The sequence below is a fragment of the Phocoena phocoena genome, chromosome 14 (assembly GCF_963924675.1).
Source record: "Phocoena phocoena chromosome 14, mPhoPho1.1, whole genome shotgun sequence".
Taxonomy (NCBI): Eukaryota; Metazoa; Chordata; class Mammalia; order Artiodactyla; family Phocoenidae; genus Phocoena; species Phocoena phocoena.
In genome coordinates this window covers 54,372,978-54,389,106 of record NC_089232.1, presented here as the reverse complement: position 1 = coordinate 54,389,106, position 16,129 = coordinate 54,372,978, and the positions used below count along the sequence as shown (strand labels likewise).

The 16,129-nt window shown below is 33.6% G+C and overlaps 1 protein-coding gene across 1 annotated transcript in view; it reads right to left on the bottom strand.

Moving 5' to 3' along the window:
* Nucleotides 1-16,129, bottom strand: part of LRPPRC (leucine rich pentatricopeptide repeat containing) — a 104,171-nt gene that overhangs the window by 42,466 nt on the left and 45,576 nt on the right. Inside the window, exons 16-25 of the mRNA XM_065890828.1 lie at nt 14,943-15,000; nt 13,757-13,863; nt 13,467-13,544; nt 13,084-13,128; nt 12,609-12,722; nt 11,425-11,555; nt 10,622-10,707; nt 9,008-9,215; nt 897-1,021; nt 84-190 (exon numbers count right to left, since the gene is read on the bottom strand). Coding sequence (XP_065746900.1) covers nt 84-190; nt 897-1,021; nt 9,008-9,215; nt 10,622-10,707; nt 11,425-11,555; nt 12,609-12,722; nt 13,084-13,128; nt 13,467-13,544; nt 13,757-13,863; nt 14,943-15,000 — 1,059 coding nt within the window. The remainder of the gene's footprint in view (nt 1-83; nt 191-896; nt 1,022-9,007; nt 9,216-10,621; nt 10,708-11,424; nt 11,556-12,608; nt 12,723-13,083; nt 13,129-13,466; nt 13,545-13,756; nt 13,864-14,942; nt 15,001-16,129) is intronic.

The window sequence follows — 16,129 nt, the reverse complement described above, 5'->3', positions numbered from 1 at the left end:
AATTAAAGGTTAAAATTTGTAAACATATTCTAATTAAGAGTCTAAATAGCTGTACAATTAGAACAGTGGAGTTAAAATCATACCTCAATGATCTTCTTGGCCTCTTTGTAATTTCCTGTTTGTAGGAAGGCAAAGAAGAGATCATACAGCATAGTCATTTCACCTTGTTCTTGGCTCACAAAGTCCATTGCTAGAGAGGAAAGAAGAAAATATATTAGAAGACAAAATATAGACTAACTATATCACTTGAAGAGTTCTGAACAAATACAAGAAAACTTTAAAACAAATATTTAGAATAACTTAAAGGTTATAGCTAAATCAACCAATTTTATGTCACATTCATTATGTAACAGCATACATTTATGACATTAAGTACCTGTGACTAGCTTAAAAGAGAACTGGTGAGGATAAGGCTGAAAATCTCACAAAGGCAGATCATCAAGAAGCGGACCAAAAAATAACAGAGGGGGGCTTCCCTGGTGGCACAGTGGTTGAGAGTCCACCTGCCGATGCAGGGGACATGGGTTCGTGCCCCGGTCCGGGAAGATCCCACATGCCACGGAGTGGCTAGGCCTGTGAGCCATGGCCGCTGAGCCTGCGTGTCCGGAGCCAGTGCTCCGCAACGGGAGAGGCCACAACAGTGAGAGGCCCGCGTACCACACACACACACAAAAAAAACAAGAGGGGTGACTTTTCAAAATGAAGTTACTAAAATCAAGTACATTTATAATGTTAAAAATCTACCTGATATTTTTCAACTCAGAAGTGTAACAAAGTTTCTCTGGATGTGCTTGCCTTCTTGTTCAATTCTCTCTTCATAGCAACACATTAAGATTAAATAAGCAAGAGGGGAAAAAAGAAAACTAACAACACTAACGAATTAGAAGGTGACTAACCTTTCTGAATTAGATCAGTCTCGCCTTTCTCTATCAGTTTACATAGGACATCATGAATCCTTGGTAGTATTTTATACTTTTTATAGCAGTCAATCGTGACTTCAAGAGCAGTAGGTAAGTCATCCCTTGGAAACATCAAAATATTAACAATGAATAAAATATATCTAATTAATTTGAGAGCTATACAATGACCAGTCAAAAGGTACACGAGTGAGTTTTATTTAAGGTAGAATACCACAAAGCCAAATTGGAAAAAAAAAAATACAAGAAACAATCCTTACATAAAAGTCAATGTTCAGAGTACAGACATCATTAGTGGTTCCCTGTTTTCCCTGCTTCAACTTTTATTATTTTGCTTGCTAAATGGTACTTATTAAAAAGTCCAAAAGATGAAGGCATTCTCTCAGATTATATATAAATTGCTATAAGAATGCATTATTCTAAAAACAAGGACTACTGTCAAATATTTTTTCCAACTACTTTGTGTTTATGGTCCTCAATAATTCCAGATTTGGGAAAATTTATTAAATGTCCATAACAGTCATCAAGAACTTTTCAAGCACTTTCACCTTTCTCATCATATGTTTCATACTGCTGCCTCTCCAGATAAGGAGGAAATAACTTTTTTTCTTTTTAATTTACTTTTGGCTGCGTTGGGTCTTTGTCGTTGCGCGTGGGCTTTCTCTAGTTGTGGTGAGCAGGAGCTACTCTTCGTTGTAGTGCGTGGGCTTCTCATTGCTGTGGCTTCTCTTGTTGCAGAGCACGGGCTCTAGGCACTCGGGCTTCAGTAGTTGTGGCGCACGGGCTTAGTTGCTCCGCAGTATGTGGGACCTTCCTGGACCAGGGCTCAAACCCATGTCCCCTGCATTAGCAGGCGGATTCCTAACCACTGTGCCACAAGGAAATCCCAGGAAGAAGTAACTTTAGGATTCATACATATAGAAACTTACTGTTGCTAAACCTAGGATATTCTTAGGGTTGGTGAATTCTAGAACTCTTTAAAAGCTTTTCATAAGAGGGTAAGCTTTTAAAAATTATTTCCAATTATAAAATCGAAGCTTCTCTTATGTGGTTAATTAATTAAAATAAAAAGATATTTTCATTAAGTCAGTTTATTAAATAAGAGTGTGGAAACACATTCTTGTGTGTCCTCAAAACCTACTATTTCTCTTGGAAAATGACACTATGAGAAATTATTAAGACCTTGAAAAAGCTGTAGAGATTATGTGATCCAATTCTACTTGCCATCTTCCTTTATTTTTAAATAGATGAGGAAATTAAGGCATCTGGAGATTGACTGATTAGCCTAAGGCCACCAGGTAAACAGAGAAAGGCACTGTCATCAGGTCCCTGGACTCTCCCCCCTTTCAGTTGAGTACATCTAATTATACATTATGCTCTATTAAAAGCAATGTTGTTTGTTTAACCTAATAAGGTGGTGTAATATGGAATAAGAAATTAAAGATTTTTGAAAAGAAAGTATGAAATGTATTAAAAAAAGAAGCATGGTTAGAGACATGGACCAAAGTACAAGTAGCAATAACAGTGACAATCTTTGTGGAGAAAACACATTTCTCTCACATGTGCAACAGTTTTCAAAAGGAAGAAAGCCTTTTAAAATTTTCCATTGAAGCCCTAACATTTTGGTTCATTATACAAATGTTATGTTGCCCTAGACTGAATTACCATTTTATCTAGATTAAGGTTTTAAACTGTACTAAAAAGTAAACTATCATGAAGAAGCATTAATTCCACTACAATACTGCCACAGTGAAAATGAGCCTATCCTGACGGAACTCCACCGTATCCCCTTACTAAGCCCTGTTTACAGTGCATCTTCCGGCACCCCACAGAGTCATTTGAATTTTTGTCATTTGGGGTGAAGACTAAATTACAGGTTAATTTCAAAACTGCAAGTAGATGTTGCAGGCTAGATTACTGTCATACAAGAGAAATGCTACCACATATGATATAAAGCTTTATATAATCAGTATTTTCCCTTGCTTCAGATACAAGTTATTACCTTTTTACAATTCCATTTAATGGAAAACTACCAAAATATTTAAGAGAAAAACTAACACACACTGATTTTTAAAAAGCAGTATAATTTGCTTTTTCAGATCAATTTCCAAACTAGGATAATATTGTCTCAATTGTATTTTCCCTACATTAGGTCAAAGCTATCAATAAATGAGTGAATAATTGTTCTGTCAATCAAAGAGACATGTTAATAGTCTTTGGTCTCCAAATATATGCTTCTGAAGATTATACATGCCCAGAACAACAACAGAAAAGACAAGTATAGCAAAATGGAAATAATTCATATATATTTGTTAGTAATTTTAAGTAACAATGTCACTGACCCCAGGTTGCCAACAAAATGAATTAGAAATCTATAGTGAAACATTTCGTACAAAGTGCGCTTACTGATGATAGAAATGAACTAAGGTCTAGTCGTTTCTTTTCAGTCCTTATTATCTACATTCTGACTTGTGTTTGGTTGGATCACGTCACTTTAAAGAGATAAAAATGTCCACTCCTCGTATGATTTGATGTCATCATTAATCTTTCCTATTAAAGCTTGAAAACTTTGGGTGAGGGAAATGAAAAATATGAGAAAGTATATAAAATTCACATTACTGTGAAAATAGTTGTATACGCATAGGACTTTTGAATTTCAATCCCAATTGATAAGTACTACATGCAGTTTGGCTACAGCAGTGTGACACATTTCTAGAAGTGATGAAAGCAGATTATCACAACAGTTGAACTCAAGGACCTTTGGGTTCCCTCCCAGTTCTAATACTCTAACGCAAGGTTCTATGAACTTGAGCTTGTTAGGTTCATCATCTCAAATGTTTCACACCAGCAGAAAAAATCATCACATGAAAATACCACTTTTATTAGGCTGGATGAAATCAGTAAGTGCAGTAAAATATCAAATGGAAAAAGGCGGAAACTGCCTTATACCCAAAATGTGGGGGAAGACTTTATCAATCAGTGTAATTCTAGGTTCTGTGACCTAAAATGATTCTGTGATTTCCTTTGTACACTTTAAAACACTAGAACTGATTTAAAACTCTACTCTAAAATAATAATCTTTTGAAGAAATCTTGTTGAAAACATTAATTCTGGATTCAAAACTTACTCCGTGCTTATTTCAGTATACACGCATAATTCCTAAAGCTTTATATACAAACGGGTCACAAATTTTTAAAAGTCCAATCCTGATAAAAATTTAGCCACTGCTTTCAAAAACCTCAAATAATACTAAGTGAAAATCAACTGTATAACATACTATTATCTCTAAGAAAAATCCACTGTGATATTTTCAACAACTAGACACCCTCCCAAAGTATTTCAATGATATACATAAAGTGATTTTCATAAATAAAACTATACATGCTAATAAAAAGTAATCAATCATTTAAAAATATTTTTGATTGATGTAAATTAACTCACATAGCCTTTATTAAAATTCTGGGAGCCTATGAAATAAAAACAGAACAGTGGAAAGGAAGATTCTATAATTCTAAATTTTAAGAACACACATATATATAATAGACTGAGTACAATAAGAACATGGCAAATCTGATGTTACCTCTTGTGTTAGTCCTTATTATGAAATGAAAGTATGCTTTATGTCATTGACAGAAAAGCAAACCCTGGACATAACATTTATATGAGGCTGATCATAAAACTATCTACTTAAAGGTACCAGAAAACAAAGTCCTCCTAACTCAAATTCCTTTATATATAACTGTAAAAATCACAAATGTGTTTCATACAATCTTGAACAAGAACAACCAGTGACAACTATCTACCTATTGGTAGCCTAAACTTAGTCTCCTTACCTATAGCAAATAACTTCCAATTTAATCAAAATTTTAAATGACAAGTATTAATTTTTTAATTGGAATAAAGTGCTTCAACATTATGCATAAAGTGTTAGTGAAGTGGCGATTTACCTAAAGAGCTTACTGACTGAAAAGCTCTCAAAATCTGAAATCAGTGGAGAAAAGAGGGGCTTTAGGGGAGAAAAAAGTTCAAAACAAGGGAGGGGGAAACAAAAAACACCGTAACACTCTAAAAACTGACTATTCTATAAATCTTAAGCAGATGTTCAGTGTGGAAAGAAATCAATTCAGGAGAAACCATCGACTTCACAAAAATTATTCTGTGAAGAGAACCAGCCCTTGAAAGAGCTAAATGTTTCTTTTTCTGTTCATCATCTATAAATGCGGAATCTTCAAGGAGACTAGTGTTGCAATTACAACTAATCCTCCCAAAAAAATTAACTGTGTTGAAGGCTTTGTAATTTCCCTAGGTACAATTTAGCTGTCACTTACTTTCAAATTTACTCAAACATGCGTTCGGAACAGCACTAACTTCACATGTCAAGTGCTTTCCAGCCAATTGAGTCTAAACTGGAAGTCGGTGTTAAACAACTGAATGATTAGACAAGATAGCTCATTTCCCTGCTCTTTTGTTCAGAATAAAATGCCACATTTACATTATCAGGCTCAACAGGATTTTCTGACAGAGGGAGAAAAAACCCTACTGAACACTGTCCGTACTAAGCACATGAAGCCTGTCATTTACCAATCATCCTTCAAAAAGCAATAGCCATGAATGTAACTTAATTACGACCCAATGATCCTTGACGAAAAATCATCTTATCACTGTCCTGTCCCCCTAGGGCAAATGAACCACTTTTGTCCTTTGGCACTGATGATGCTAAATTCTTAATTGCAATAATGGAGTAAAAGAGCCAAACCTCCTTAATTTCCTTTCAACACATAAAGAGTTTTACTCTAGAAGGCGAGCATTCCCACAAATAATAAAAGTATCCAGTACAAATGAAGATGCCAAAATTGAAGGGGAGTATATATGACAGAATAACCAGCATTATAAAAAGTGTATTTCCCACTTCTGCAACATATTGAAGTGTTACAGTAAGTTTTAAAACGTATTGGTATAGGTTCATCTTACAGAAATTGTGACCTTTATGAAGAACTCAAGATTAATTTAGCAAGAGTTCTGGGAGGATTATATGGACAAAGTCCATGATTCACTTAAATGAAATGCATGTGGGTATATACAGATTATAGCACAAATCAGCACAGAAAAATCCTAAATGGAAAGCAGAAATTAAAGCTTCTTTGATCATTTGCACTAAATAATCCAGTTAAACAGCTTCAGATATTTTTCATATGAAATGAAACCAAAATGGATCAGCTATACAAGTGAATCTGAAACTGCATCATACAAATTTTTATGCTTTAAAAACTAATGGCCCAGATTTCATTAATTTTATTTCCTTTATCATAGCATAAAGACTAATCAAAAGCTCTTTTAACCTATTTTAAAGCATTTCTTTCTTCCTTAATATGGAGGATCCAGGTCATCTTTCTGGATCAGGCATGATTTCAATTAAAAAAAATTTTTTAAGTAGTTACAAAGGAAAATGTTTAACATTCATGTGGACTACATGTAGACATGTGTCTTACAGAACAGTCCCAGTGTAAACGAAACACATGAAAATTTTGTTCAAATCAGCATACTTCTTTTCAGTGCAAGTATTATTTTGATAATACAAATCAGATTAGTTTAACAAGTTCTTCAAAATTTTGCAAACCTGTTATTTTGGATTTCCTTTGGCAAATGAATAAAAACAAAATGTATTATTTTTCATAACTGTAAAACTTTTAAAACAATATCCAAGTAACAAACTGATACAATATTAAATTTCTCCTGTGTTTTATCCAATGCTGGAAAAGTCAGTCCAAAATTAATATCTATTGAATCTTAAAGATCATCTTTCTAAGGAACTCAACCTCGCAAATTTGTTCTAGAATTACAATTTGTAAGTGACAGCCTTCTTCAGAGTCTTTGCAATGACTTTCCAAAAAGATGCTTGCCTTTGAAAGGATGAAGATTTTGTAAAGTGTTCTGAAATGATTCTCATAATTCTACCTCAAGTTTGAATAAAAGCCTCATTCTCCAGATGAGTTCATACCTGCTGAGGCCAATTACCTGATATTATTGAAGATTAAACATATTTAATCAAATCAAATACATGTAGACTTTTGGGCAGGCTAGCATAGTTAATCCTAGTACTGCACTTGTCATGATTCTGAATTAATTAGCTATCTTCCATCAGTTGGGAAAACACAATTGAAAATAAGTTGCAAAGTCAATGTTTTCCTCCAACTTAGCCCCCACCAGGAGTGCTACTACTGTTTTCTGCTAAACATGAATGAAATTTCCTTTATCTCCTTTTAATTATTCTCCTGACTCTAAAAGAGTCAACAAAACCTTTTTATCATGACAGATGAAACTGAAGATCTTGTCATGGAAACTGCCTCTGCAAAGCAAAGATAGCAAAAAACAAAAACAAATTCAGGCAAATAAAAATAGAAGGTAATTTCTCTTTGTATCTGAAAGTAGTAAAAAAAAAAAAAAAATCATAAAAGAAACTAATTTAGATTTCTCTAGCCCAATTAACAGGGACAGTCAGATTTTACTGAGACACACAAATCTCTGACTGTACAGGAAAATCGGAAGCAGAGTATGCTCCACATTAACATCTGAATCCCATGCTATTTCCATTTTCCCCTGGGGGAAGTTCTCCTTGGTTCATGAGCCCCATCTGCAGACCTCTTCTGGAAAACTTTTGTATCTCCTCTGTCTTCAAAGTATTTCTATTTGTAAGATACTTTTTCTACCATGGCCTCATTTTCATTGTTAATTATTTTATTTTTGCCCAGTGGTGGAGGAGGGCCTAATTCTTCTGGGCACTGGGCCCATTTCTTTCAAATCCCTATGCAGAGCTCCACGTGCAATTTGCAGAGACGGGTCTTTTAAACAATCAAAAAAATTCTAGGAGGAAGCATATTAATTATAGGATTTCTATATAAAGTAGGCTGTGAACATGAGAACTCAATAACAATAATTGTTTGAATCACTATTTCTTTAAAAAGATGTAATGCTGAGATTGTGGAGGTTAAGATTTAGCCAAATCATATAAGCTGATAAACTACTTTTTGATTGATGGCAAAGAAATTATTTCATAAAACATTTCTGTGCATGTATGTGTGTGCATATATATATATGTGTGTACACATATTTCCTAACAGTTAGTTAAAAGAGATGTTTTTATTCCACATTTTAAATTCAATACTAAATCATTCATTATATTCAATTAATTATACCCCCTAATAAATAAAGAAAAACTACCAGAAATATGGGAAGAATATGAGAACCGTTAAGATTTATCTTTTACTTTTCTCCTGACACTGATACGGCAACATCCAAACTAAAATTAGAAAATCACAATCACAAAATAAGCAGATTAAAAATTGCATTAAGCCATGGAAGAGATGATAAAGAGGTAAGATCTGAGAATTTTTTTAAAATGGAAAAGAAAAACAAACACAAAGGGAAAAGAATAAAGGATACTTTATCATCTTACTAAAATGTTTCACTCATTACAAGAGAGTAGGTTGACTTTATGATTTGCACTAGAAAAAATACCTTAAATTGGGCACCAACATAAACATTCCAAATGTAAAAATTTTCAAATTCAGTAAATCTCACCCTATTAACAAAATTCATCTTCTTCCCACAAGACACAGAGACATCTTCTTACAGTATTTATCGAAGCCAGAATAACTACTGTATTGGTACATACAATTAAAATACTACATGGAGGAAAGGAGCAATGAAGAGACGCTGCCACATCATTACATGAATAACAGTCATGAAGCATAATCAAAAGCCCCAGAGAATCCTTCTTTCTTATATTTATTAATAATTAACACTTATAAGGCTCAAAACTGGGAAAAACTAGATTTGGCTTCATGTAGTATCATCACATGCCCCACAAAAAAAAAATCACCATAGATCATTCCATTGAGAAGTAATCCATAGGACCACAGGGCAGCTGGTGATTTTATAGGTCACCTACTCCACAGAAGTCCTCTTATTCTGTGGTGAATAACCTCCAAGGCTTCCACAGCACTACAGAGAATTTATAAAGTATAATCCCCAAATGATTAGATTCATTCTTTCAATGCCAACATTTAAAATTGAAAATTCAATTAACTTACTTTTCCAGATATAGGGTGACCAATGGGGAACTTAAGGTAGTAGACGGTTTCGCTAACCCTAGAGTCACGATGGCTTCATGCAACTGTTTTACTGTTTCAGTTTCACCTCTTAAAGCTGCGCCATTTAGGATGTGGAAAAAGGACAAGACTGTTGCATCTTTGATAAGAACATCCTTCTCTTTCATCTCCTTTAGAATGTTAATAGCATCTACAATGAAGTAGCACAAAAGACCCTTAGGTAATTTCATGTAGGGAAAACAAACTGCTATTAAAACAGCATTTCAAGCCCAGCAGGAATGTAAATTCTAGTGTATAATGCCGATTTCAAGTTAATTACTACTTGCATTTCTAAACGAGACTACAATTATAAATCCACAATAGCATGGTTTTATCATTTCCCTGCAACTTTGACTACAAATTATAGATAGAGACTGTGTGCCCACTCTGCACCACATAACCCTGTACTGTCTGCCCTATAGCTGTAAGATCCTCCTAAATGGATGCTTTTATCGTTCAGAGCTAACATCTGCTAAATCACACCATTGTTTCTTCGGCAGATGGCTTGTCAGGAGGCCAGATAATAAAAGATGTGTTTACACTGTACATACAGCCAGACTAATGGTCTGATACCGATAGGGCCTGTTTGCTATGTCGATACTAATTAGCCAAGCAGAGCCAATGAAAGCTTTCCAAAAGACTGCATGTTAATACATTAGATTCATTAAGCTTCATTAGGAAGGCAGAAACAAACATTTTAGGATATGGAATAAGTTCATTTTTATAATGTTGTTCTTAATTATTGCACAGAAAAAACGTTTTGACCGCTTTACAGAAAATGATTTTTAAAAAGCAGTCTAATCTTCATAAAGAATTTTGTGTTAGAAAGGCTTCCTAGGAAAAAATTCAATGTTCAAATCAAATATTTTCTCCATATTTTTCACTATAAAGATTTTTTTTTAAATCTTCTCTAGGAATAAAAGGAAGAGAGGGAGGTTAAAAAAAGAGTTTCAAAATAAAGCCCAATGAGAAAGAAACAAGCAAACAGTAAGAATACATTATCAAGTGTAATTATATTACGTTTAGCATTATCTCAACTACGAGAAAATTAGAGTATATAAATCAACAATATAATCGGCTAGGCTCTCCCCGCAAACTTCTATGTAAAACCTTATTGAAGTACACATTTTGTTAATGTTATTAAAAGTGAAGACAAAGACTCCTGCAAAATTCATATTCTTGAATTAAGGTTATATTTATAGGTTTTATGTTCAGCCTTCTAATGTTCTTAAGCGAAAACAAAGCCATTAGTGCAGGCATATAGGCAAATTGTGCCATAAGTCATGATCTTCAAACTCAATCCAAACAGCAATGCTAATAAAAACTAGCTGCAGAAATGCAAAAAGCACTGAGCTGTGCAAATGTAAATGACAAGCTTGCCAATCCATTAAAACTAATGGCCTACACTGTCCATGCAGCTCTGGCTGGATTCACATGCAAATTTTGCAAAGTGTTCAAGCACTTTGCAAGACATGATATACCATTAATATCAATTCACATGTTATTCCAGTGGCAAGATACTTGCATCACATGTTTCCTTTATGTGCTGACGCTTACCTTGGAGCTTGCCATGTTTTCCCAATACTTTTACAAGTCTTACATACTTGCTGGTATCAAGGACAGCAGAAGAATCTAAACGGTCACTAAAAATTAAAGCCATATTTATATTATGTTAGAAGTTGTTTAACTGTTAAAAGGACTGCAATATCTACTTGATCACTTTTCAAAAACTCATCAGAATCTGAACTGTTATTAACATTGGCCTCTACAATTTAGTTAAGGTTTATTTTTGAAGCCATATACAAATCCACATGTAATTATATTCAAAGTGACGAAGTAAAAATCTAACACTACATATATATTGCATCTTTCCATCTGCAAATGACTCTAATAAGGAACTCTTTTGCTTCATGGCACTTAAGGTGATTCTAACTTTGTCATGAATACTGAAATAAATACCCCTGAAAGACATATTTTTATTTGGTAAATGTATCAGGATGGGAAACCAAAGATACCTTAGAAATGGACAGAATTTTGTTTACCCTACAGTACAGAAAGTGGAATATTTAACAAGCTTTATAAAATAGTTACCATCACCACTGTTGTCATATGCAGTTGTATAATCAAGAGGAAAAAAACTGGCTTTAAGGAATAGAACGTCTTATCATACTTAAACAAAAACTCCTTGCTGAAAACAAGCCATAATTAATCAAAGAGTCTTACAGTATGAAATTTCAAAAACACAAAAGAGAATTTTTTAAATTCACATTATATGAGAGTAGTATTCAATCTACATGATCCATCAAGGACTGTATATCAGCATACATGCTGATGATTTGTTTCAGTGCCAGGGTACTCACAATTCTCGTTTCAGGTTCAATGCCTCTTCTGCATTATCATGTCGACAGCACAAATTTATTAAAGAGGCATAGCCACCGATAACCATATCTGATTCATATTTTGCTTTCAATTCAAGAGCTTTATGCATGTTCTAAAATAAAGGATGGAAGTGAAAAATAAGAAATTAATATAAAAATAAAATAAAATTTCTAGTTTCAATGTTCAGAGTGTAAAAAAAGTTAATAGTACTTTTAAAATAAATAGATTCATGTTATTAACTTCACCTTGCTCCCTGAAAAGAAATGGATTCATGTTATTAACTTCACCTTGCTCCCTGGTATTTTTATTTGCCTTTTAAAAAGCAGGAAAAGATATATATATGTGGGGGTTAAAAGACTTGTTATCTACACTGCAAAACCGGCCACTATGCCAAATTTGATGTTTTAAGGTTTGGGTATTGTATTATAAAAAAAAAGACTTCCAGATTAAATATGTACCAAGTGAGCCCTTACTCACCATCCAATTTCCAGGCACAGAAATGTCTATCACTGCAATGTTCCTCACAGTCTAGTTCAATATCCAAGTAATGTAAGGAAATATTTTAGAATTTAATAGTACCATGTTATAACCTTAAAGTCAGCTGTTATTTCTGTTACCCTAGAAACACAGGCATAAGACCAAATGATACTGAACTAAAAACCGAAAAAGTCTAGTGATATACCACAAATTGCAGACGCACACTAAAATGAACACAAAGTACAGCTGGACGCCTGCTGAAAAAAGGCAAGAGACCCTTTATCTCAGAAAGACTTTTTTCCAGCAGGAAAATGGAATTTCAATCCCTGCATTAACAACTCAGTAATATTTGACTTGCAAATGACGACTGCATGTATCAGTTGCTTGACAATCTAGATATAAGAGACCGGAGCCATGGCTTGAAAGGACATTTGGCATGTATGATAAACCTATCAGGGCTGTTACTATCATTCACTTTGCAGGTTATTGTAAACAAACTACAGTAACCAGAAAACATGCCATTCAAGGTGTAGCTGAAATTAGCTAACCTTTCATTTAATTGCATTCTTCACAGACATGATGTATAATAATTGTAAAAATCATAAATATTATATTTGGCTTTGCTTACTTTTATCTATAAAGAATTTCTTTTTACCTTAATAGCGTATTTGAAATAGTTAAAAGTTACCTCTTCTGAACACAGCATTAATATGAGTTGCTTCAGGACATCTCCTACAGGTTGATTTTCAGCTTTTAGTTTTTCAAGTTTAGACTCCAAATCAGATGATGTAGGCTGTGCAGTCTACAGAAATGGAAAGAAAAAAGAAGGAAAGAAATTTCCTACAAAGAAAATGCACCCTTTGTCACTCTTCCCTTTAAACTGACCTTTCCTAAATGTCATAAATGCTATCATGGGTATTAATCTGGGGATCTGGGGATGGACTCCAGGGGTTTATAAAGCTCCTGAGATTATATGCAAATTTCTCAGATATGCCGATTTTTTTGAGATATGCTGATTTTTCTGAAATAGCTTTTACCAACTTCTTAGAGGTACACTGATGACAAAAATGTTAGGAACCACTGGTTTTATAAGGACACAGTCTAGAACTCTCATTAAATGTGGTTACTATAGCATGTAGAATCTACTCAAAAAGCCTACTTACTTTTCGAGAGTCTGTCTTCTCTCTTTCAACCAACATATTAACATCCTAAAATTGGGATTTAAATTAGAATCAGAAAACATGTGTAAAATATATTAGCAAATGTCAAAAGCAAATTTTGGAAATTTCGTTTCATTTCACTGTTATTTTTCCATCTTCCAAAATTTTGCAGAAATTGTTCATGCTTTATAACCACTGTAATAAATACTTTAAACACGTTCTTCAATATATAAACAGCATTTACCAACAATCAATGAAAAGCCTTGTTTTAAAGGTTGTCATTTAAATAAACTTTTGGCCAAAAGCAACATATTTAAATAAAATTTTAACATGCTTTTATATATAAATTAAGCATTTTAAAAAGTTGATTACTGTTTCACACACACCTTAATCAATTCAGGAACATGGTAGCTATCCAGCAGATTACGAATGCCTCTGTAGATATTTTCAGGAATTTTTACATTCTGTGCAAAGGGAAGGGAGGAGAAAAAACAACTGAGTTTTAGACAACCAAACTGAGATTTGTCTAACAGAAATTATCTCAGACATAATTTAAGTCTCCAACTCATCTATGTCATTGAGAAGTGGTCTGGTTGTACTTAAAAGCAGCAATTTCAAATCTAATAGATACATGTCAGGCAGGACAGGCATTATATAGCAAAAAATGAAATGGTACCATCTCCATCAGCTGATGGAAGTATTGTCTCAAACGCTCCTCCTTGGCCTGTACCTCTGAGTCACTCATGCTGTCAATCAAGTTATAAAGAAAATAGCCAACAGCTTCTGTGGAAAAAAACAAGAGAAAGCATTCCACTAAAATTACTGAGACTGTCATGTTATCAAGATTAATTTATAAGAAATCATTTTGGTGTGAGATGTCACCCTGATGAGAGGCTCTGAAATGGCAACAATGATCACTGAGGCATAGAGATTATGTGGTTTGGGAGCACATATCTAACTGGTGAGTGAAAGGAATATTAATTATTTTCAGACCGAGTGACAGCTTTTCAGTACTGAATCTTACTTCAATCTATTTTTTTCCACCACTCTGTGACAGAAGTTGTCCTGCCCAAGGCCTTACCCCTTTCCTGTCCAAATCACAAATAGTGAGAATAAATAAATGCCTTGTACACATTTCTACACTAATTTTTTGGTGGGCAATACTTAGTAGGGAAACATAAAATTAGAGAGGACTGTTAAATGTTGAGTATAGAAAGTTAAATAATTTTAATAAGCAGATACAGTAATCCTGTGGAGAGCTGCCTATTAGCCAATGAAAAACTGAGATTAACAAAGATGCTTTGTAACAACAGTAATTTTCCTATGCATTCAAGCATAAAATGTATAGGGCCATGTGTTAATACCTAGGATAGAAAAATACGAACTTTCAAGAAGGGTACCTTCTTACAGAAACCCATATATTCTAGGCTTTATTATGTGAAAACAAAAATCATTAAATGTCAAATAATATATTTTAGGTAATAAATTATATTTAAGTGGAAAAATCTACAAGACCGCTTTACTATTTTATATGTTTGATTATACTGGCAAAACATTAAAATCACATAAACACTAAGGATTACTAATTTTTAAGCCTATTTTGATTGATTCTATAAGAAGCATTTCCTCAATATCTAAAAAAAAAGCCCTCCCAACCCTCGCTTTAAAAAAACAATTATGATAAAACCAAACACCTCATAGATCTCAAAATGTTGTGGTTATCAATATAAAGATTTATAACCAAATGTTTTAAAATTTCACTTTCAAAAAGAAAATGTTTACTGCTGTAATCCTTCTAGTCCATCATTACACAGAAGAATGGATTTGTGGATAAGTTACAATCATCGAAATTGAAACGCTACCCGTTGGTCCTGGAGGCTCCTGGCAATAACGTCCATCCTTGTACAACAGTTCTGTTATCTGGTAAGACAGGAAATGCGTGCATTGCAGCAAGAGAAGCAAACAAGAACAAATACAATCTGAAATTGAATTCTTGAAATAATAAAGCCTCTCCCCAGTAAGGTGTTATTCTGTATCATAGTAATTCAACACCATCCCCACCTGCCAAAGAGATTGTTTCGTTTTTAAATAATAGGCTTGTCTTTTAAAAACAAAAAGAAAACAAATCCATGTTGAAGGAAAACTGCAATGTTTCATGAAATGTCACTAAGAAAGCCTCTAAACTGATCTTTTATATACTGTTTTAAATAAACTGTTATAACAGGAAATATCTTATAGAAATTATCAACCAATGTTATTTATCATTGTATTGTTTTTGGTCTTGTTGAAATTGGTCCAGTTTCCTCCTTTTAAGTGTAGTTTTACAGAAATAAGAAAGTAAAACTCCCTGAACCACTAAATAACTTTTTTTTTAAGTTTTTCAACATTTTCCCAGTCATTTAATGGCATTAAAACAAAAGGGGGTTGAAAGTTCTAACATGTTTGTTCTCATTGATTCTTATCAACCGAATACACAAAAACTAAAGACTTACTCATCAACATTAATTCTGCCAACAAAATTTCAATTTAAAAAATTCAAATATATATTTTATGATGAAAACGATTACAAAACCTACATACAGTACTGACATCTAACTTTTGATCACAGTACTTGATTATATATCCACAGCCAGAAGATAATAAGAAAGGAACATAGTTTTCTGAAGTGATATGAGTTAGGAATTCTGAATTACCTCATGTGTATACTACGATTGAACTTATTTGTTCTTTAAATAGTGCCCAGCACATACCATAAGTATTAACAACTCAAACTACAGCAGCTTCTTCAACTATTTATTTTCTAATATGGAAAATAAGGCAAAACTGACCATACCCCACTTCACTCCACCATAAAATCATGCTGCTGTTAATAGCAATTCAAAGGTTAAGGTAGAAACTGTTCAAAAGCAAAGCAAAACAATCCTTACCTACAAACTGTTTTTTCATCAACACAGACATGCGTAGAAGGTAGACAATAAATTCTACCAGAAGCTGTAGCCATATATCAGACATGACAGCCAAATTTAACACCACATTTTGAACAAAGACT